This window comes from Embiotoca jacksoni, unplaced genomic scaffold (genome assembly GCF_022577435.1).
Source record: "Embiotoca jacksoni isolate LCO1_2020_lvr unplaced genomic scaffold, fEmbJac1.0.p SCAF_19, whole genome shotgun sequence".
NCBI lineage: Eukaryota > Metazoa > Chordata > Actinopteri > Embiotocidae > Embiotoca > Embiotoca jacksoni.
In genome coordinates, this window is record NW_027185329.1 from 11118914 (window position 1) to 11141265 (window position 22352).

At 42.8% G+C, this 22352-nt stretch overlaps 3 protein-coding genes across 8 annotated transcripts in view; 1 reads left to right on the top strand and 2 right to left on the bottom strand.

Annotated features, from left to right (window-relative positions):
• Nucleotides 1–2273, bottom strand: part of xxylt1 (xyloside xylosyltransferase 1) — a 31309-nt gene extending 29036 nt beyond the window's left edge. Inside the window, exons 1-2 of one of the 3 annotated variants that reach the window (XM_069153469.1) lie at nucleotides 1825–2273; nucleotides 1099–1151 (exon numbers count right to left, since the gene is read on the bottom strand). In XM_069153469.1, the coding sequence (XP_069009570.1) occupies nucleotides 1099–1134 (36 nt within the window). In that variant the 5' untranslated portion in view covers nucleotides 1135–1151; nucleotides 1825–2273. Of the gene's footprint in view, nucleotides 1–516; nucleotides 1152–1824 lie in introns of those variants that run through there. The other 2 variants (XM_069153468.1, XM_069153471.1) reach the window with 2 other exon arrangements.
• A 464-nt stretch (nucleotides 2274–2737) lies between these two features.
• LOC138200622 (serine/arginine-rich splicing factor 11-like) lies at nucleotides 2738–10754 on the top strand. Of its 4 annotated transcripts, none has more exons than XM_069153466.1 (12): nucleotides 2738–3151; nucleotides 4474–4607; nucleotides 7370–7479; nucleotides 8107–8196; nucleotides 8282–8328; nucleotides 8424–8557; nucleotides 8788–8869; nucleotides 9002–9115; nucleotides 9325–9396; nucleotides 9507–9578; nucleotides 9676–9853; nucleotides 9930–10754. In XM_069153466.1, exons 1-12 carry the CDS (start codon nucleotides 3030–3032, stop codon nucleotides 10149–10151), a joined length of 1377 nt encoding a protein of 458 aa, XP_069009567.1. In that variant the 5' UTR covers nucleotides 2738–3029; the 3' UTR covers nucleotides 10152–10754. The 4 variants fall into 4 exon arrangements, with proteins under 4 accessions (XP_069009567.1, XP_069009565.1, XP_069009566.1 ...); XM_069153464.1 differs by having other exon boundaries at nucleotides 2739–3151; nucleotides 9325–9414; XM_069153465.1 differs by having other exon boundaries at nucleotides 2739–3151; nucleotides 9325–9414; nucleotides 9945–10754.
• Nucleotides 10755–11631: 877 nt separating this feature from the next.
• LOC138200625 (ankyrin repeat domain-containing protein 13C) overlaps nucleotides 11632–22352 on the bottom strand; it is a 30583-nt gene continuing 19862 nt past the window's right edge. Inside the window, exons 7-13 of the mRNA XM_069153472.1 lie at nucleotides 20426–20570; nucleotides 19456–19587; nucleotides 17318–17479; nucleotides 14113–14192; nucleotides 13794–13892; nucleotides 13450–13550; nucleotides 11632–13289 (exon numbers count right to left, since the gene is read on the bottom strand). Of these exons, the coding sequence (XP_069009573.1) occupies nucleotides 13159–13289; nucleotides 13450–13550; nucleotides 13794–13892; nucleotides 14113–14192; nucleotides 17318–17479; nucleotides 19456–19587; nucleotides 20426–20570 (850 nt within the window). The 3' untranslated portion in view covers nucleotides 11632–13158. The remainder of the gene's footprint in view (nucleotides 13290–13449; nucleotides 13551–13793; nucleotides 13893–14112; nucleotides 14193–17317; nucleotides 17480–19455; nucleotides 19588–20425; nucleotides 20571–22352) is intronic.

Here is a 22352-nt window from a genome sequence, read left to right on the forward strand (position 1 = left end):
TACATCCATTTCCAGCTGTCTCCATTTCTCAGAACTAAAATAACAAAAACATGTTCAAATTCAAATAAACCATGAGGATTCTCAAATTATTTTTGCAAATGGGATCAAAGTTTTCATTATCTGTTTCCCAAATGTAGGATTATATAAGAAATCCACCCAATGTATTTTGCACAGCTTAATTTCTCTTAGAAAGATACTTGTAACTCAAACTGGAAATACTTACGACTCTATTCGAGGTGTGTTTGTGTGCAAATTATTCTCCAAATCAGAGGTTAGCTTGTTAACACTTATTTTTTTTTGCATCTGCAATGTTGAATGTTAGCTAATAATGTTACAAATTTAACTTTCTGTAAGAACCAGTGACTCTGCTCACACAGGACTGTGCTGTTAAAATAAAAGATCGACGCAACAGCGGACCAAAAAGTCTCAGACATGTTGTTTGGCTACAAAGATCTGAATACCAAACACCGATATCCCCTGAACAGAGTCAGCGTCAACACATTTCAGAGAACCTACCTCGTATCTAAATGTTGCGTCCAGCAGAAATTCCTGCAGCATCCTCTCTCCCAGTTCTTGGCTGGGCTGGTCACTCACAAAATGCAGCACCAACACCTCTCCTTCCAGGAAGTGTCCGTGTTTCACCATAGACAGCAGGGCCACTCTGAATTTATCTTGCAGGCTCCGGCTCCTGTCCACCTTGGTGAACATCATGAGCGCGTGGTAGCGTTGGTCACTGTCCCCCTTCCTGGGCCTCAAAGCCTCGCTCTCTCCTCCTCCCCCATCTCGCTCTTCACCTCCTTGCTCCTCTGATCCCGCTGGGTTTGAGAGACTGGTGTCGACAGTGAGGTCCGCGTCGTTTCTGTTGGTGTTGTGGCTGGCCTGGGTCTGCTTGATCCTCTTTGTGGTGCTGGAGAAGTTCTGCTTCTCCGAGCCAAAATAGTAAAACGCTACGACAGCAAGGGCAGCAGCCAGGAGAAGCACGAATTGATAGGACCTGAATGTACTGATCCTACCCATGATTCTGGCTACCAGTCTTAGGAGGCCCATATCTCCCTGTGTGTGTCATGAGAATGGGGGTGTAAAAAGAAAAACAATCACCATTTTGTGTTCGTTGAGTTCACGGTCTTTGTTCATAAACTGCCAACATATTCCTGCAAGAGAAAATAAAAAAAATACTTGTTTTAGGTCGAGAGCCTTGATGCACAGAGAGGTTGGTGACGACAACAGCAAATAACATGAATCAAAAACAGTAAAAAAAAAAGAAAGAAATGAAATTTAAGCACTAACAAGGAGAACATTATCGACAGTAAATGAAAGGTACACAATGCAAGTTGAAACTTGAGGTTTTTTTTTTTAAAATGCTGCTGTATCAAAATGGTTTTGGTTTGACACAGCTGAGTATCTAAAGTTTGAATAACAGTTCACTCAAAAATATCCTCTACAATCCAACTCGGGTGCAAATAAACAAAGCACATTAAAAACTTTAATTTAATCCTAAATAAATTCTGTACCACATCTGTTGTTGCAAATACAAAAATGCTTGTCCCTGTGCACGTCTTTTCTTATGCAAATGTTTAAAATAACCCAAAAAGGAGGATCATTAATCAACGACACCGATTAATAATTTCCCTTCCAGGTCATCTAAAGATGTAACATAGATGGTTTTTACATTTTGCATGGTTATTTATTTATTTTTTTTCGCATACTGGTGCCAATCTTTCATTAAATGACTTAAATGACAAAGTTAAGAGGGACATTTCCAGGTCACCATGCACAGAATATAAAACTGACTTCTCCGGGTACATCAGAGGTACATCCACTTACCTGTCTCGTGTCGTTGATCTCCGAGTCCACTTTGACCGCGTTTTGGCGAATTAGACGGTCCCGAGTTGCCTCGGTTTACGCAGCATCTTTTGGCAATACTTCAACTACTACTCTGAAATGTCGCCCGACCTTTCTGAAAGACCATATGTTGAAACTCACCGCAGCAACGTGTTGACAAGCCAAACTAACGAGGCTGCTGCTGCTGCTACGTTAGCAAGCGACGACTTTGCGCCTACAGATGAGGGTCGTTGGAGCTGACCTCCGAGAACGTTTGTTTCACCCGAGCACAGACGTAAGCACGGTTTGGTTTGTTTAAAATCGCCGGTGTAAATGTGCATACCTCGGTCCTTCTAAATTCACCTCGGCGTTTGCATAGTTGTGCGATTTCAAGGAGGAGAACCTGCACTAATATCAGTTGCAGAAGCCGCCAGCTAACAGCCTAGCAACAAGATCATGTGACACAACTGTAACCACGCCTACTTCAGTTTCAGCCGTATTCCGAGTCACGCTGCCTTTAAGTGCTATCAGAAAAAAAAACTTTATATATTCTTTATATCATCATATCATTGGTGAACGGTATCCTTGTACGTTTATTTAAGTTCTCTACCCGAGCACAAGGTTGAGGTACATTTCCGTTTGATGCTGGTATATATATAGACGACTGAAGCTTCCAAAGCAATACTGAAGAACCAAATAAGCAACTCAATAAAATAAATTTAAAGTACCATTAAATATTACAAAATAATATGAAACATAATTCAGGTGGTGGTAAATGCAAATGAACGGGGGTGTTATTCAAACCGTGTCATGGAGTCAACGTTTTGCCACCACCGGTAAATATCACCAGAAACACACTGGGATAATTCGTTAATCATAATTACGAGTCTACAAACGGAACGTGAAAGCAGCATCGCAGCCTCACGACAGTTGCGGCAGCGGCATTGTTGCTCTGGTCACGACCGTTGTGTTGTCCGCAGCAAAAAAAAAAAAAAAATACCGACCACTTTCTTTGTATCTGCTGGAAAAATGCCAACGTTTGCTCTCGCCTGATGTATTTTTCTTTGTGACCTTTTTACATTAGCTCGCGTTTTTTTTTTTTTTATTATTTTTTTTTATTTCGGGCCCGTTGCTAGCATTACGCTAGCATTAGCTTGATTAGCACTCGCGGGATAAAAAAAAAACAAAAAACAACAACAACAAAAAAAATGAATTCCAACACGCACGTCATTCAGGTGACCAACGTGTCCCCGAGCACGACGTCCGAGCAAATGAGGACTCTGTTCGGATTCCTCGGAAACATAGAGGAGCTCAAACTGTTTCCGCCTGAGTGAGTATCCTAAACTTACCCGTTTTCTCCGGTCGCCTCACGCTGAGCTGAGTTTGAGGCCTTGCGGCTCCGAGGCGGGCCTCGCTGCGCGGCGTGCTCCATGCTCACGTTTGCCCGCGTCTTCGGTCCCTCTCCTCAGCGTCGACGCGCTCAAACTGTCCTCCTTTTCGGGGTGTTTATAATATACGCGATTTATTTTTCACCTCTTCTGCAGACGCCGGGATTGTAAACTTGATTAATGGAGCAAACGATCAAGATTCCCATCAAAAAAAAAAAAAAAAATATATATATATATATATTAAAGGGACGCAATTAGTGATTGTTGATTGTCGATGTTATTGACATTAAATGTGATGTTAGAAAATAAGGAACATCTTACTTTGTTTTGTTTGATAAAACTAAGATATTCAGGTTATATATATTTTTTTTGTTTTTGTTTTGATTTAACACATTTTAAGAATGAAACAATTGTGAAATCCACAAATGTCGGACGTGATTTAAATTTCGATAAAATTACAGAAATTGTTGCCAAACATTTGTTAAATCTATCGATTACTTTTGAACTGATCGTCATATCAAACAAGCTATATAACAATTGTTACTATTGACCTGTTTTTTGTTTTTGTTTTGTTTTCCACATTATTTGAGGTATCATCAACTAATCGATCAGCAGAGCGGTTGGTCAATTAATTGGGACATTAATCAGCATTGAAATTGTTGGTCGCACCCCTCTTTGTTGCATTGCAGAGCTCAGCGAGATTATTTCTAATTTAAAATTCACTTCAATCAAGTAATTCGAAAATGAATCAAAACATTATTGTGGCAATCCATCTGATTGATTCCTCAGATCTCACTTGGACATTTAATGAGCAGCTGTTAAATGCAATACATCGTAGCACGTTCTTATTGGCTGTAGTGGAAAATAATTGTTTCTGCTTTGTATTTTCTTCAATTGAGTTACACCTGGCTACTCTACAGGTAGGAAATGTCAAGGATGTGCTTTCCAGGCAATATTAGTTACTATTCAGAAAGTTACGTGCCACAACCTTTAACCACTGGGGAGAGAGGGGGGAGGGGGGGTTCAACTTGACTTATTTAACTTTTATTTGAATGGATACTATTGTGCTGTCACGAGAACATAGTAACAAATGTAACTTGTAAGAAGTGATATCATGAAATGATAGCGTGTCGTACCAAACAGCGGATGCAGGGAGCAGAAGAGACTTTAGTTGTCCCTGAGGACACAAACTCTCAGTTTGCAGAAGGCATGTTGGGTGTCCTTGTTTGTATTCTTTGCACAACGTATCTGTATTTTCTTCCAGTGACTCTCCCTTGCCTGTGACCTCACGTGTCTGTTTTGTAAAATTCCTTGAGTCTGAGTCGGTGGGAGTCTCTCAACACCTGACCAACACCGTCTTCGTGGACAGAGCCCTGATCGTGGTCCCTTTTGCTGAAGGTGGGTGTGTGTCTTATTCCCATTTCCCCTCACATGGCTATCTCTGAACGTACATCACAATGTGTAGGCGTATCTGATAGAATTGCAAACAGTCTTTGAGCCATTGTGACTTGTTTTTTTTGTTTTGTTTTTTTTTAACCAAAGCTAGAGAAGCTTTTCAGTGCTTGGCATTTCTAGGTATGTAAAAGGGAAATGTACATTTGTGTCTATGTCTTACAATTTAGCTGTAAACTTCTCTCTCTGTTATTTGTGTTGTGGTTCTCATAGTGGACAAGTCATTTGCAGAGAGCCCCTTCCTTGCTGGCTGAAAGTGGTCCTCTGCTGCCATCAGGAGATTAGAAAAAATAATGGCACCAGGCTCGCAAGCCCCTTCTCTCTCTTGTTCTGCAGTAAAATATTAACTCTTTATTTTTTTTTCTCTCTCTGTTCAAAGCATTTTTTCTTACCAAAAAAAAAAAACAATAGCCACACAACTATTAAGGCAAATGAGGGGTTTGGGGACAGGGTTCAAGGCAATCTCAATTCTTCACATGTTCAAAGGATTTGACAAATTTTCAGATAAAATGTGTGTCGATTAGAAGGCATGCACCAAACTAGGGATGCCCCGAGCAGGTGGAACGGTGCCAATCCAGGCATTTCTTTTTTAATTTAAAATTAATTACTGTAGACTGTCAAGTCTGAACCATTTCTGATCCTCTGTTTATATTTTAACCTCTTGCACTCTGGGAACAGCAGCTGTCAAAATGCCCTCTTGTGCTCGGGAAAAAATAGGGAGTTCCAGTTTGATAATACAATACAATACATCAGAGAGAGAAAACACAGTAGCTTTAACAAAGTTGTCCTATTTGCCCCCATTTCACCAACATGTTCTCGGTTTTATAAACTTCTCAAAGACCTGCAGTTAAAAACGTTAAAGTTGGGGATACTATATGATCGGTGTTACCTGTAAGCTGATTTACTGCCACAGATCCTCCGTCCACTGATATTATCTGCAACACAGTCAGAAAGAATTAAACATCCTTGCACGTACACGGGTGTTTCCCACCTGCCTTTGTTTTCTGACTGCAGATACGTTGAGCAAACGTATCCAGACTCGATTGCCCTTTTGAACGAAAACTCTTCGAAGACTGTGGTACAAAGTAAAATATAAATACTGGATCAAGACTTGGTGTTTTGTAGACCCCAAATATCAAACAACCAAAAAGGAAGAGATGTTCGGGACATCCCTACATCCAGCACAAAGCATGCGACATAGATGAACTAATCAGCTGTGCATGCTAGACTAGATTCTGAAGGTGTGTGCCGTCATCTACACAGATACGGGAGGGGAGGCGGGGTTGTGAAATTTTATTATAATCTGGTTATTGAGCAGGATTAGCACACAAACTGCCTTTGGCGTGTACTTGCTTCTTGTGCTGAAGCCTTGTGTTATTTCACACTGTAAATTTGTGTTCCCCGATTTTCACTAACACACACACATGAGATAAAAGTAGTGTTATGGCTCTGCTTGATGTTGCCGTAAAAATGCTTTTTATTTTAAAAATATTTTTTTTTTGAATTGAGCCTCTCCACACATGACTCTGAACGAGTTGAGTGAATCTCACGTTTAACAGTGGTGTTTCTTTTGTTGTTGTGTTTTACAGTTCTTTTTCCTGGTTCAGCCAGCCCTATATACCAGGCCCTGCTGAAAATGCCACCAACAGTTTTGTCTTCTGCAGCCTTATCCTGTTTCTCAAGTGTCCTTTCTGTTGTGTGTGTGTGTGTGTGTGTGTGCGCGCGCGCGTGTGTGTGTGTGTGTGTATGTGCGCGTGTGTGTGTGCGCGTGTCTCTCTCTCTCTCTCCCTCTCTCTCTCTCCCTCCCCCCCTTTACAATGTAAAAATGTCAGATTAAAAATAGCCTGTTTTCAGATTGCACAGCCATGGATGAGCATCTCTCATAAGATTTTCCCTTTGTTTGGTTTTCTTCAGCTATGGGCATATGTTACATGATTTTAGCACGACTCTTGCTGGTAAAAAAAAAAAAAAAAAAGCCCTTAACTGTTTAGTGCAGATTATCTTTGACATTGTTTAGTGTTTTTTTTGTGTGTCATACTATTGGCTAAAACCTAGCAGTACTGTATCTGGTTAGCAGTACTTTATCTGGTTGCCAAGTAAGTTTTTGGGTAGGATTGTATAAAGTAACTGCCAATAAAAGGCCAGAACACATAAAATGACTGAGCCTTTTCTGTTTTTGTATTGGTTATGGTAAGTGATGTTGAAATGTACCCTTGTGTCTACACCCAAATCATGAACTTTGTTTTCTGTATCTCAATGTTTTTGTGTGCTTTATAGCGAAGCAGCCGGCGCGAGTCGCTTGTTCATAAAACATCTAATGAAAGTTGAGAGCACATCCCACGGGACAACTGGCTGTGCTTGCTTACGTTTGGTTCATGACTTAAAAAACAAGTACAGGTGATAAAATCTTGGCAGTGTTGACCACAGTGTGTATTGTGACTTTTAAATTTATAGCTGCTAATCCTACAATCATACTTTCACAAAAAAGGTCAGGGCTCAAGATTTACAGACAAGACAAAAAAAAAAAAAAAAAAGACAAAAAAAAAATATATATATATATATATAAAGAAAAGAAAAGTGGATTTTTACTATTTTTTTTTATTTTTACTACAGAGTAGTTAGACTGAGGTGGCTTGTCTGCAAGTCTTGTCTGAGTGTTGTCTATGGTTTTGTTGAGCATGTGCTGAAATGTGCCTGTTTTTCTCCAGGAGTCATTCCTGATGAATCTAAAGCTATGTCGCTGCTGGCTCCAGCCAATGCCGTGGCAGGAATGATGCCTGGGGGAGGCCTTCTTCCAACACCCAATCCTCTGGCATCAGTGAGTTTGCACATTCAATTCGTATGCATTTATTTTGGCATTTTTCTATCACTTGCCAAGATCCTGTGAACTCGTCCCATTGATGTATTCCAACACTCGGTGTTCAAACAATTGGCTCGGACATGTCGGAAATTAGTACTTGAGTTGAAGAAGGTAAACGGGAAGGAGATGCAAAAGGGAACATGGGACATACCACACATTAATATTGTTGCTAGGTAAAAAAAAAAAATTGCAATGAAAGCATACATTCGCCTGTTGAATACAAATGAATAGTGCCAGTGCTGTTTTTCATTTGGTGCGGTAGTTGGTAACATCGGTAGGCACAATAATACGGTTCATTTGAACACACTGCTGATAGTTTGGAGTCGGTAATGTCCAATTCAATTATTATATCAAAAAAAGTGGTAATTGGACACGTGTTTAGAATGCCGTCCAATTTCTCTGACTTCCCAAACATGACGACGCAATTCAGAGGCATTCTCTTCTTTCTTAAAACATCGTTTACGTGGAGGATTTTTGCTCCACAAAAAGCAAACGCGGCATCTTAAGGCATCTTTCATATATAAAAAAAAAAAGTGCTGTAAATTGAGCAAAGTTTCCAGAATGTCGTATGTCCCAACATTTCAGATGGGAGGAACACCATTCGGAGGTCTCGGAGCTCCCAACATGGAGCAAATGGCCGCCATGGGAATGCCAGGACCGAACATGAACCCCCAGGTGAGGATCAGCCACCGTTACAGGTGCATCATGTTCAAACAAAAGCTCCCGCTGATCATAACAATCCTCCTCGCTTCTTTCTCAGGCTCTCTCTGCAGACTTCCTGAAGCTCATGCAGTCCATGGACCCAAAGTAAGAAACCACACACAGTCTCTTAACGGGATATGCAGTTCAGTCAGCATGAATATTGTTTTGCGAAAAATCTAAATTATTGATGGCACTTGCAGATTGAATCCATTAGCAGCCGGACTGAACCTGAATCCAGGAATGAAGACGGACGCCTCCAACAAGGAGATTGAAGAAGCCATGAAGAGAGTCCGAGAGGCCCAGTCTCTCATTTCTGCAGCCATTGAACCAGGAAGTGAGTACCGTGTTCCTGAACGTGCATGACGGAGAACTCGAAATTACTCTTTAGTATGCCGAACTTAATGCAGCCTATGTTTTATTTAACAGTTTACATTATATTTGGTGAAATCGCCCGTGTGCTGGAGTTTCGTCCAGTGGTCTGTGGAGTATTTGTTCTTCGGTGTGAGCGGTAAGTTTGGACTACCTGGTAGATGTGTGACTTTTTTTATTTTTTTATTTTTGCAGACAAGAAAGACGACAAGCGCAAACATTCCCGCTCCCGCTCTCGGTCACGACGCAGGCGGACCAGATCCCGCTCCAGACACAGGTACGTCGACCTGAATGAAAGACATCAGCCGTGCGGCGAAATAACGGGCTCCGGTGTCACAAACTAGGAATGAATACTCGGTTTCTGGCAGTAATTTACGTTCTCAAACGTGTCACTTCTTATTTTGAGCAGACGTTCGAAGAGCAGGTCTCGGCGTAGGTCTCATTCAAGGAGCAGGAGGAGGTCCAAGAGCCCACGAAGGAGGAGGTCCCACTCCCGGGAGAGAGGCCGCCGAAGTAGATCGAGGTCAGCAACTCCACTCTCGTCCCGAGGAGCAAAACAGCTCCTCCTTTTTCATTTTATCGACCACGCGTTGATCCCTGCTGCAGAATTGGATACGCAGTTGTCGTCGTGAATAATTTGCGCAATATTTTGAGCTTCGAGAACAGTCCGTGCATCCGGCTACGTGTTTCCCGTTTCTTTCAACGCGCTGATGTTCCGTTTGCTCTGAACAGGGAGAGGAGGAAGGAGGAGAAGTCGAAGAAAAGGTCCAAGACGCCCCCCAAAAGCTACAGCAGCGCTCGAAGGTCTCGAAGCATTAATCGGTGAGCTGTCTGGATAGTTACAATCTAAAGTCCACAATAATGGCTATAACTTAAATTATCTTCTTGTTTCCTACTAATTTCTTGTTTCCCAGGAGGCACAGGCGAAGTCGCACTGCCTCTCGGTCCCCGAGGAGGAAGCTCTCCAGGTCGCCATCACCCAGACGGTGAGTTTTTCCACGTCAACCACAGCTGCCGTTTGCACCTGCAATTTTGTCGTTTGGAGCGCAACCACTAAAAATGATGCGTTCATCCCGTTCGCAGCCACAAGAAGGAAAAGAAGAAGGACAAGGAGCGCGAGAAGGAGCGGGATCGAGACAGGAGGGAGGTCAGGGACCGCAGCAGAGACGAACGGGAACGCTCCACCAGCAAGAAGAAGAAGAGCAAAGACAAGGAGAGAGACCGGGACCGCAAGTCTGACAGTGAGAAAGGAGACGTAAAGGTACGTGTAGGGCCGCGAATTTCTCACCGACATTGAATGAAAGCTCAGCAGATGCCGACATGTAACCGTTCATTAGGACTGTGTGCCACAGGTTACTCGAGACTACGACGAGGAGGAACAAGGTTATGACAGTGAAAAAGAAGGAGAGGAGGAGGATGATGAGAGGAAGAGCGATTCTGACTCGGTCTCATCCCCCAAAGGCCAGGAGGAGATGGAGCGATCCGAGGGCCAAATCCCTAAGAAGTCCAAACTGAACGGAGATGATCACCACCAGGAGGACATGGAGATGAGCGACTAAGAGCCTCCCGAACCAGAGCGCGTTATCTTTCCAGCCCTTTTTATATTTTTAATATAGGCCACAGTATGTTTGTGCCTGATCACTCAAAGGTAAACAGATTTTTGTTTTTGTTTTTTGTCTTAACTGTAGAAGCATTGTGGAGGGGGTTGTTGTAAAAGCAGTCGGATCATTTTTGTAAAGACGTGAAAAAAAAAAAAACTAAAATATGAATAACAAAAAATGTGGTTTTAAATTGTTATTGCTGTACTTTTTTAAGATCTCGTCTCCTTTTTATTTTTTTTTTGTGTTGCCTTTCTCTTCAAACCTCCTGACAGTAGAATACACGGCATTTAATCTGTAAATATTATACTCGTCAGGTTTCAGCGCTTTCCTCCTTCAGACTGCTGGTCACTCACCACTCAGCCTAATGTTGTTTTTTTTTTTTTCGGTTCTTCAATCTTTTTGCTTTAACTGTAATGCACCCAGTTGTGTTTCAGCTCTGTTGACCTTCCTATTTACGACCCTTTATAAGTGTACATTGCAGATTGAAATGTGTTGTTGCAATAAAATACTTTGTCTGCAATAGGTTTTCCAAAGGAAACAATAAAATTGAGTTAAACTGTTGACTCGTGTCCCTGAAAGAACATATTAAAGCAATATGGTGGCAATTTGCTTTCTGAAACTGCTGGTTGCCTGGCAACTCCTAAAAGTCAAAAATAGCCCACACCTGACTGCCTGAAAATGTATTTTTACACTTTTGAAAGGCTAAAAACACAATGAAGTTTAGCAGGTGTTTGTTTGTTTGTTTGTTTTTTAAGTCAAACACAATGACCTTCACTATTTGGGAGAACTGCAATCAGTCACTCCTCAAACACGTCCTCAGTCTACTCTCCACCAGACACTAAATATGTGGATGTTAGGAAGCACAGAATCCAAACTTTGTTAGATATGTGGATATTTATTTTAGTACGTTTTATATGAAAATAGTGTCGTGGACTTAAACAACAGCTTTTCTTGTACAACTGACATGGAGATGGATGAGTAACTTCCTACAGAAAACATGTCAAATTCAAGCAGCTGAAGTCAGGAAGGAGCATCCAATAAAACGTAAAGCATTTTGTCATTGAGGCAGCACACGTCCAGCAGCACTTGCCTGTACTAAGGAATGCAATGTGAGAAATGAAACCACATTTGTTTGTAAGACTAAACATGGATATAATGACCATATCGTTTCAATAGTAAGTACGCTGAAAGAACTGAGCCACCAGTACAAAAAGTAACACCCTGCAGAAACCTGTGTGTATGAACATTTAAGAGCTCACGAACCACAGCAGCACCTCTGAACACTCCTCCTGGCTTTAGTACCCACCTCCTGGCCTTTAACACTAAACGCTCCCTGGTGCTTTGTGCTTTTCAAACACCTGAAATTATTGTTGGTTCCACACATCTGAAGGATGTTAATGGTGAATCACGGAGGGAGAGAAATGACAGGAGAATTAAAGAGATTCAGTTTTTCTTCAAACAACACAAGTATGTACAACAACAACAACAACAAAAAATCAACTTCCACCATTTACAAACCAATAAACTCTCAAATGAATTCACATGATGCTACATAAAAAAAAAAAAAAATACACAATTCTTCCTCTTGTGGAGGGAAACTCATCAGACCAAAGGACACACAAGAAAAAGGAAAAGACAAATCAAGAACTAAAACATATATTTATATACTGCGCAGGGAGGAAGCCTGGTGGTTTTGTGTAAAAAATGGCATGAATGTTGTCGTCGCTCAGTCCCTAACATCTACCCGTGTTCTTTTAGCAGTATCGTTACACGGTTTAAAAAGGTGACGTAAGAAACAAAAGGCTTGGTTAGCACAACTTACACTCGCTGCCACTCAAAAAGAAGGACTCTGTGGTACCATAAAAATCTGCAGCATTACACGCATCGCTTTGATGATACTTCGACATTTCCAACGCAGGATTAAAGATTCAGTATCCCAAAGTGAGTGTCTACGGACTCGACTGAAAGTAGAGTAGCTGTAGTGGATCTAAATAGTGCCCAAAAGTTCAGTGATGCTACTCCAGGCCCATGAAAATCAACGTTTACACGCGCGCACACACACTCGCTCACATACGCACAAGTTTATAATGTGCAGAGTTAAAGTGGAATTCTAAAAAAAAAAAAAAAAAAAAATCTGATTTTGACCTACAAAAACACTCAAATTTTAAAAGGACATTTTATGTCCACTACTGGGAACTAAAGTTGATAATGTTGAGAATAATTTGGTGTAAAAAGAGAACTTTATTCCCCTACAGGCCTGCAGGTGATTACATATACTGTCATTTGAGGTTTTAGTGACCTTAAATCCAATGTTACAAAATTTAAAATAACCAATGTTTCTTTTTGCATTTTAAGATTTTCTTTTTTCAGGAGTAAGTAGGAAAAGAACCTAAAAACTAAATTTGAGTGGAATTCCTCTCCAGCGCCTCACACAGTAATATCAGTGCTTTACTACAGGTCAATTTAAGACAGTCCCTTTATAAACAGTACTTACATACTTTAAAACAAAGCATCAACTGAACCGCTTCCTCTTTTTCTACTCATACCTCATATACAGACAACTCACCCGCTCTGTCGTCACTCACTTTAAGTTCAATGCCCTTTCACTGATGAGATGTTTCCGACTTCTCAAAGTTTACTACCTGCACTCCCTGCCTCGCCTGCTGCGTTTCGATCAAATCTGAAGGTGAGGGTCATAACCTGCAACACCCCACCTCAAAACACGGGGAGGTGTCGACCTCGCTGTCAGCTGCGATGACCCGTTCTGGTCGCGTGTCTTGTCGTCAGGCTGCAGTCTGTATTCAGAGTCGGGGTGGGTGAGAGGATCCAGAAATCGTAAAAAAAAACAAAAAAAAAAAACAGTTACCGCTGTATTTTTCCCTCCGGTTTCCTTTTCAAAAAGTATGTTTTGTAGCATAATGTCGCCTTGTCGCTGTTTTGCTCTTCAAAGTCCCGCGTCTTGAGGCTAAAGGTCGGGGAAGCGGCTCGGGTCTTCTTTATAATCGTTGGGAATGGTAAAAATGGATTCATCAAACTCGTCATAGCGAAACTCCTGAAATGTCACCGTGGCTGTGATCGTAGGAAAGACAGGGATGTCTGCAAGGAGGCAGGAGGACAAATTCATATTTCAAACATCTTAGACAAACATTAAAACCTTTCGTTTCACATATGGTTCAATATCTCAAAACATGACATGAAAATATCCCTCTCAATTACCGAACCACCGTCTGCTGATCCAATACGAATCTCTGCTTACCGAGTTTGACGGGAAAGCCGGGGGGGAGCTTCATCTGAACAAACTCCCTGAGTTTATTAAAGTGCTTGAAGGGTGCAATCACCTCCAGAACATTCAGTAACCTGAGGGAGGATAAAACCAGGGTTACAAGCAACCAAATCAAAAGATAACACGCACACTTTTAAAAACGGAACAACAACAAACTGAAAAGTCTTAATGCGTGTAAAAGAAATTAGCACAAGTTCCACTGAAGTCTTCTTTTCAATTCATTTCAGCAGATTCATATTTTCCCTTTTCATCACCACTGAGCACATGCTGGGAGGAAATAACAACCGTCTTGAGGGCGGCTCAAAGTGAGGACTCACGATTCAATGCCCAGAGGGAAGTCTTGACTCATGGCTATCGTGGCTTTGAAGTTCTTCTTGCTCTCTTTGCAGACCAGCTCTCTTCCCAGATGAGGAGCTCTGAGGGGAGAGCAGACGGTTAGAATATGTTTTCCAATCGTCTGAACAGATGTTCCTTCATAAATTTAGCACTCAACAGACGTGAAATCACTTTTTGATGAAACAATCAATAACGTAAGCTCTTGTATTCACAAACCAACAGATCTGCAGATTACAGTATTTAATTTAACGTTGTGGTGAAAAGTCTGGAGATGAGGTCTTGGTCGTTTCAGATACCTACTTTCCATTGTCAGCCGTGATGTACTCTTCCCAGGATATAGTGTTGGGTGAGGGGGCAGTTAGAGATTGCCTTCTTGCCGGCTGGGAAAAAAAAAAAAAAAAAAAAGTTAAGGTCAGACCTCAAGACTAAATAACACTGCTAGACAAAACTAAATGATAAAATGGTCCAGCTCAGCCAATCAGGGCGGTTCATTTGTAAGATCTGTGAGCTGCCAACTTCTAATCAACCTGCCAATCTGACAAAAGTCACAGGAAGACCTCAATTAACAGAGTCAAATCTTTTTAATATCAGACTTTATCAGTCTTTTTTTGCCCACGGTATGTACCTTGCTTTAATGGATTTCCACAGAGCGATGACGTGCACAGTGAAGGCCACCGGAGGGCCCCGATGCTTCACTAAACCACAGCCAGCTCTGGCAGCAGCCTCACACCCGGAACTGAATTATGTTACAGGTAAAAATAACACTGAAACTCTGTAGGGACAAATACCGAGACTTGTTTTCTTTAAACTGCTTTTGTACCCATTTCCTTTTCATCTTGAACATTAGTGTCACTGTTCTTAATCATTTTCACGTTCACTGGCTGCTGTTATTTGTAGAAATACAAACTTCTAAACAGTAAGAAATAAAAGCAGTAATGGACCCTCTTACATGCTTCACTGTATAGTTTGCTGAAGTAGGAATAATTTTACTATTTTTTTTTTTTTGTGGTTGTTTACTTCCTTTTGATAAAACAGTCACATCAGCTCAACCTGGACTGACTTTAGGATCCAATCCCAATAGGTAAGAAATGTGACACCCGGAATAATTAAAAAAAAAGGCCTGTTTAGGCATCACCTTCAGTAAACTTAAATGGGAACTGTACAATATAAGGTAGTTTGTTCAAATTCAGCACCAGTGCAGCTGTAGTCAGACCGATATAGAGAACCAGATTGGATTTATTCACCAGATTTTTATCACACACACTGTGAATTTTCCCACCGGCAGAGCAGCATCAAAGAGAACTCTCTTCAAACACCCAGATAAAAACATGCAGGAACTTCTTCCTCGTGTTTTAATAATCTAAGCTTCCTGAAGAGAACGGTCTCTCCTTAGAATAAGTGTTCTTCTTCGGTATCAGTGTATTTTCAGTCTGGACAGCCTGTTCTTGCTGAACTCTGTTGTTATGACTAAACTTGACTTTCTCCAAAAATGAACTTGTTGTTCTCGGCAGTGTTCCAGTTAGAATAATTGGTGTCACACCAGCTGACCGCTCTTTTGAAAGTCGTGGTTAAGTACAGAAACTAGGGCAGAATTATGTGGAAAAATGTATTGGGTGGGGAGACATCTCCCTGTGCCCAGAGACGACTGAATGAAGACGTGTGAGTAAAAAAATAAAATAAAAAAAAAAAAAGGCCAAAGCTTTACACCTACACTTGCAGACACCACGGAGGTGTTATGGTGATTTTTTTTTTTTTTTTTTTCCTGCAAGTGCTCACTCTCACACTGTGCACCGGCCCAGGCATGTTGTTGTGACCAGGACAGAGTACACACAGGCTGTTGAGACCCTGATCTGCTGGTATGCCGGTCCCGCCACCCCCCACCCCCATCATTCCATGGCACCGGGGGCTTTAGCTTTCATCCGTGTGATCAATAGCACCAAGCTCTGCCCGAAAGCCCACCACGTTCGTCTGTGTCCACAGACTGACCTGGTCTCTAGTAAACAAAGCTACGTCACAGCAGCTGCTTATCTCACCCACTTCCCATGCATCAATACAGGGAGAAACTGTTTCCACACCAGCACTGAGGTCCACTAGAACACAGTCTTTACACTTTGAACATGAGTGGATGTTAATTGACATGAGTAAAAAGACATGTATTGATGGACGACAGTGGTCACTGTGATGAGACAAAGCTCAGCACAGAACAAGGGAGAGTCAACAAAAAACAAGTGAGCAGTTAAAAGGCATCCATTGAGTGTTGGGAGGCTTTGTCTTCCCTGTGTGACTGGCTTTATGTTCAGCGTTTGGACAAGGGCTGTCTAAGCAAACTCTGGAACATACTGTAGTGTTCGGCTGGAGGGTGAAGAGGCGAGTCTGTAAATAAGGTACAGCATTGTAAGTTTCACCACTGGGTGGCGGTGCTGGGACTCAGATCCATGCACTGTGGGTGAGGAGGAGGAGGTGGTGGGTGGGGGAGGGGGGTGTTCTGGCTCAGTGATTGGGGCATCTTTTCACTGTTTTGATGTCAGAAACAAATAAAACATCAAAGACAACTCAGTGGGGACCCAGACAGGAATTTCTTCAATAAACCATGCTTGACAGAGTCTGTCAGGATGTCCATGCTGTTTCTGCAGGATTTATCTGTGTACAGATGCAGGAGTGAAGGACTGTGGGATTTATTTGGTCTCAAGAGACTCAATTCCTACCCCAAGGTTCCAGCGGGACAGGACAGTTTCAGGGCTCGGCTGGTGGTTACGCTGCAGGTGTAAGTAAACTGGACGTTTATCAACGGAGCGGACCGAGCTCCGACTGCTTCTCATCTTGCAGAACAAGTTCTCAAAGGTGATTCACAAAGTAACTACATGTTCCTTTGCTGGACGTAAACAGCTGCACTCTATGGCCTGTTCTTTTTACGATGCTTTATCCATAGAAAACTACCAAGCTTTTTTTCCCCGAAGGCAAAGATGCATGATGTCAACAGTTATGTCGGAATAAATGACCTAAAAGGCAAATAAAAACAGTGCATATACAACTTTAACCAGGTTTTACTGACTCATTATGTAACTTCATCACTGAATGAGAAGCTGTAAGAAAATAAACTTGGGGGGAGGGGGGGGGGTAAGAGTTACATTTAAACAGCTGCATCAAACCTGTTGAACTAGTATCTCGTGCAAAACAGAAACATGGGACGGAGTTTGTTGTGCTTAATGTCACTTCTTTGAATAAATACAACTTGTGTGCCACTTCATTTATGAAACAAGAGGGCACTGAGGGCCACATAATAAAACAGCATCGATCACTGACAGGGCGGTGGTGATGTAATGGTTCAGGGTACCCCAGAATCTCAACCACAACATTGCAATTAAAGATGAGAGGGGCACTGCAGCAGCACCCACAAGTAGTGGCCTGAAGCTTTACACGCTGATCCCTCAGCTTGATGGATATCTCTCTACTACATCATCCAGCTGAAATGACACTAAGCCAGAGATGATGATGCTCGACTCACCTCAAAGTTCTGCTCGATGAGGTTGCCTCCTTTGCTCAGACTCTCCATGATGGCTTTGTTCCTCAGGATGTCCTCCTCGCTCAGATGCTCTCGTCTCTTCCTGGACTCGAGCACCAGGCCATTCACAGAGTAGAAGTCTGCCAGAAAGTTTCCCACGCGCTCCTGGAGATAGAAGAAACAGTGAGATAAGTCCCCCCCCCCGCTGAGCAACCAATTTCCCTTTTAAACACATGTGAAAAGGACAAAGGATGGAGAGGACAGAAAGCAATACCCTCATACCTCATTCACTGCCGACACGACCCCCGCCCCGCCTGTGTTGTTTTTAACCCGAAGCCTATCACCTGTGGTTCCTTCCTGGGGTTATCACTGTTACCACTAGTCTTCCTTGCCTGGTGTGGCAGATGTAGCAGGAAATATGATAAAGAAAGTGGTGGCAGTCTGTAGCACGGAATAGCAGAACTGTAACTCCCAAACAAGAGTTATATTCTATTCTATATTCTTGTACGATAACAAGAGGATACTGAGAAACAATGTTTACTTTTCTGACTAATAAGACATCACTATCATTCGATCGTAAGATGGCGCCGTGCTGGCGGCAGCCTGTTACAGCAGCTCCCCCGAGTGTGTTTTGTTTTAAGTATTTGTCTTTCTTTCTCCTCTCTTCGGAGTTGTTTTTTCTTTCACGTGTGCTAAGTGACAGTCAGATAATGGACCGTAACTTTTCCACTTTTCTGGTGGCTCTTCTTTTACTTTTTTCCCTCTTCGTAACAGAGAGCTACGCACAGTGGACTGGGGCCATTGTTTACTCCAGTGATCAGCTGATCGCGCTGAGTAGGCCTCTACTGCTGCTGCCCGGAGCGAGGCCTGAAATCCCGGACGAACTTCGGAGAAGACGTCGGGGTTGCAGAGCTGGAGCTAAGCTGAAGGCGAAGAGGAGGAAATTCAAACCATCGGTACCGGCGATTTTAATGGGGAACGTGAGGTCCTTGAGCAACAAGACGGACGAGTTCGGCGCGCTGGTAAAGACCCAGCGGGAATACCGGGAGTGCAGCATCATGTGTTTCACCGAGACATGGCTGCACTCACATTTCCCGGACCACAGCGCGGCCGTACCCGGCTTCAGGACTGTTCGGGCGGACAGAGACGTTGTGCAGAGCGGCAAGAAGAAAGCTGGAGGGATTGCAGTCTATGTGAACGAGAGGTGGTGCAATCCCAACCACGTGTTTGTGAAGGAATGTTTCTGTAGCCCGGACATTGAACTTCTAGCCGTGGGGATGCGCCCGTATTATTTGCCGAGAGAGTTCACGTCCGCCATTGTCTGCAACCACCAGGACTGTGAGGAGGTGGACACAGGAGGCTAAAGACGCTCTGCAGGACTGCTTTGAGTCCACGGACTGGGATGTGCTGTGTGGACCACATGGGGAGGACATCAACAGCATGACGGACTGTATCACAGAATACATCAAATTCTGTGAACACACCACCGTACCATCCCGGACTGTTCACTGCTTCCCCAACAACAAGCCGTGGATCAGCAGTGACCTGAAGGTGCTTCTTAATCAGAAGAAAGCAGCCTTCAGGTCTGGGGACACGGAGGAGCTCAGGAGAGTTCAGCATGACCTGAAGGAGAAGCTGAGAGAGGTCAAGGACTCCTACAGGAGGAAGCTGGAGGCCAAACTCCAGCAGAACAACGTGAGGGAGGTGTGGACCGGTATGAAGGAGATTACTGGGTTCAAAGGGAGAGAGAGAGACAACCAGGGGGCTCCCTGGAGAGGACCAATGAGCTAAACTGTTTCTTCAACAGGTTTAGTTCACCGCCCTCATCTGTCTCCTCCACACACCACACCTCCCAAACGCTTTCCTGTATCGATAAAAAATTATTTCATTTGAGAGAACAAGCTAAAAACATCACATACTGCGATCAGGTTTACGTCACACACCGTTATCTGTGTCGTTTAATTTCTGTTTCCGGTCTTTCCTAAAGAATTTATTCAATTCCCAACTTTCTCAATCTGGAACACAACACTCAGCATTCCTGAGATTCCTCCTTGCAGATGGGATCCTGTGATCCACAGCGGTGTTTCTAAAACCTGAGATAGTGGGAGTTATGACACACCGTCATGACGACTGACACCCACCGTCTTGTCTTCTCTGAAGAGCCAGCCAGTCTGCGCCCTGGAGAAGGTGATGGACTTGGTGGAGAGTGTGGCCGAGTAAACGTCGCTGCTCATCAGAATGTCCACTTCCTCCTCCGTCTCCATCTCCGACTCCTGAAAATGCCGGACAGAGACATCAACACAGGCATCAGCACAGGCACGCTCATTATGTGGTGTAAAGCAGAATGCTAACATAACCATTTAAACGGGCTGAATAACATGGAAGACAAATTTATATAATGAAGCTTCCAACAACAGATTTTAGTATTGCTGCACGATACTAGGAATTTCAGTGTTAGCATTTGACCAACTAAAAAGCTTAACACTTAATGTATGCACAGCTCTACGCTCTTTCACTGCAACAATGAACATGCATATTCCATGTGACTTAAATCAGCGTATTGTTAAGTCACATTGGACAAAAACATTTGACTAAATGAATGTGATGTAAAACTGAGACTCTGCATTATGGCTGAGTAGCTCACTTTTTGCTAGCACCCTTTCTTCCTATAATAAGGACAATGGGAAATAAGGACTCTTAACCTCTAACCTCCAGCAGTGGGAGCAAGTAACTTTGATCTATTTTGGTTCTCCAACACTGTTCAAGAGCAAGACATGTTAAAAACTATTGGCTGACTTTTCAAGATCACCAGAGTGGAATTGCTTATATTTGAATTTCCCTGGCATTTTTGTCTAGTTCTGCCCTTAGGCCAAGTGAGCGAAAGGAATATCAAAATATGTGCCACGTCATTTACTCAGAGACATTAATGCTAACCGGGCGATGGACCTATTCAATTTAAATGGCCTTTACTGTAGCAACATCCTTCGAATACACCCGCCATTGTTTTTCACACGACTAATAAGGCAGCAAGAAGCCAGTATGCTGTTCTTTCCAACCATAAGTCACGAATGAACGTCGCAAGTTCAGTGGGCCACTAAAGGTCTCACACACCTCGTGGTGTATCCGCTGGTAGACCTTCTGTTCGTTGTCCAGCACAACAAAAGACTCGGCGGGGACGGCGTTGCCGTTGAAGATGAAGCTGAGGTCACCACGCTGACATTTCATGTCTGTGAAGTCTATCAGGGTTGTATCCAATCTACAGACACACATAACGAACATACACAAAAGGAGACCAAAATAGGGTTTAGTGTGAGAAGTGTACAGGAGAAGACATGAAAATGAAAGAGGAAGATGACAACAAAAGACCTGAGCTGACGTTACTTTTGGCCAAATCAAGCCAATAACAAAAACTGGAAGCAAAAGGAAACGGTGGTAGATGTCACACATTTAGTCTGAAAGTTCAGAGACAATGTGTATGGTAATCACTGCCGCGGGATACCAACAGCGCATTTCAGGAATTTTTTTTTTGTGTGTGCATGCGTGTGTTGTCGAAGTGGGTAGTCGTGGAATGAAGCATGACAGCAGAGAGAATTACTGATGTGCTTGTGCAGACCAGACACAAAGTGGTAGGTGCTGTGGGTAGGTATGACAGGCCTGACGCGCTGTAGCACTCGAATGTAAATGAACTTGCTGTGACAGTTATTTTCTTTCACTCTCTCTCTCTCTCTCTCTCTCTCTCTCTCTTTTTCTCCCTTCAACTCCAGGATAATAAGAGGGCATTTTGAATACCAAATTAGACAGCCAGGAGCAGTTTCACAGAATAATGACGAGCTCTACTTCAAGGTTACAAAGACGCAGCACACAGACACACCAACACACTATTTTATGAACTCAATTCAATATTTTAATAGATTCAGTTGATATGTTATGATAAGCATCTCTGTACGTGCTAGATAACAGGGCAGCCTGGTGTGTCACACATACAACCCAGTGAATACCTCTAATCCATGTCTTAATGTATGTGCATACACCGCCGCTGGGGGACTTAACCCTTTCGGCTGCTGAGCTTCGGCACGGTGGCGGCTTTCTGCCCACAAGACAATGAAGCACAGCAGCCTGGATTCTCACTGTAGATGTGTTGCTGTGACTGTGCGTCAGCGTGTGTCACCGTAGGACGCATTTCTGCTGACGTCCATTGTAAGCGAGCTAGTCAGCACAGTAGACTGTACAGTAGGTCTTCGTCCGTGAGGCTGTGATTTAAACTGAAACCAGAAGTAAGAGATCTGTGCACAGAGGCATCATCGTTCAGCTTCCTCATACTGCGGGCGATGATTTCACACTCTAGTTAACCAAACTAAGTTCATGAGTGGAAATGGGAAGTAGAGAGGAGAGAAAGAAAAGAGGCTGTTCTGTTCAGCACAAGATGACAAATAAACTAGTATCCATTAAAAGTAAAGTGCATCAATACAAGGCTTCCTCAAAGAATTACTATTTGATTTGATCAGGTTTCCATCCGATGGTGTTCTTGTTGGCTTTACAAGACCACTAAATACTGTTGAAGGAAACTGTGATGCTCATGCAATCAATACCTGGTCTCACATTTATTCAATTAAGCATGTTACTTGTAGTCAGATAGAATTTGTACATGTAATCATATCATACACAGAGTGGCGGAGAACAGAAGGAGACTATGTGGACCTGCAGATTGTTAAAAGGATGTTCAGTCAGTGCTGATGGTAAATGTGATCAATTGAGGATATCAATTCATCAATAAGTTTCTGGGAAGTTGCTGCAAAACCTCTTGTTCTTCTGACACCAGCGTTGTAACTTGACATCATTTAGCCAGAAGAACTGCAGGCTAACTGAGCTTTCTGAGTTGACAGGGGGCGCACTGCTCAAAAACACAATCAAACCTTGTTCACTTCGCTTGTGCTGCAACAAGCTATGTTTCCAACAGTGAAAATGTCATCCCTAGACATATGTGCAGAGGACATTATGGATTAAGACACATTTTACTCTGTTTTGACTAACATGGATA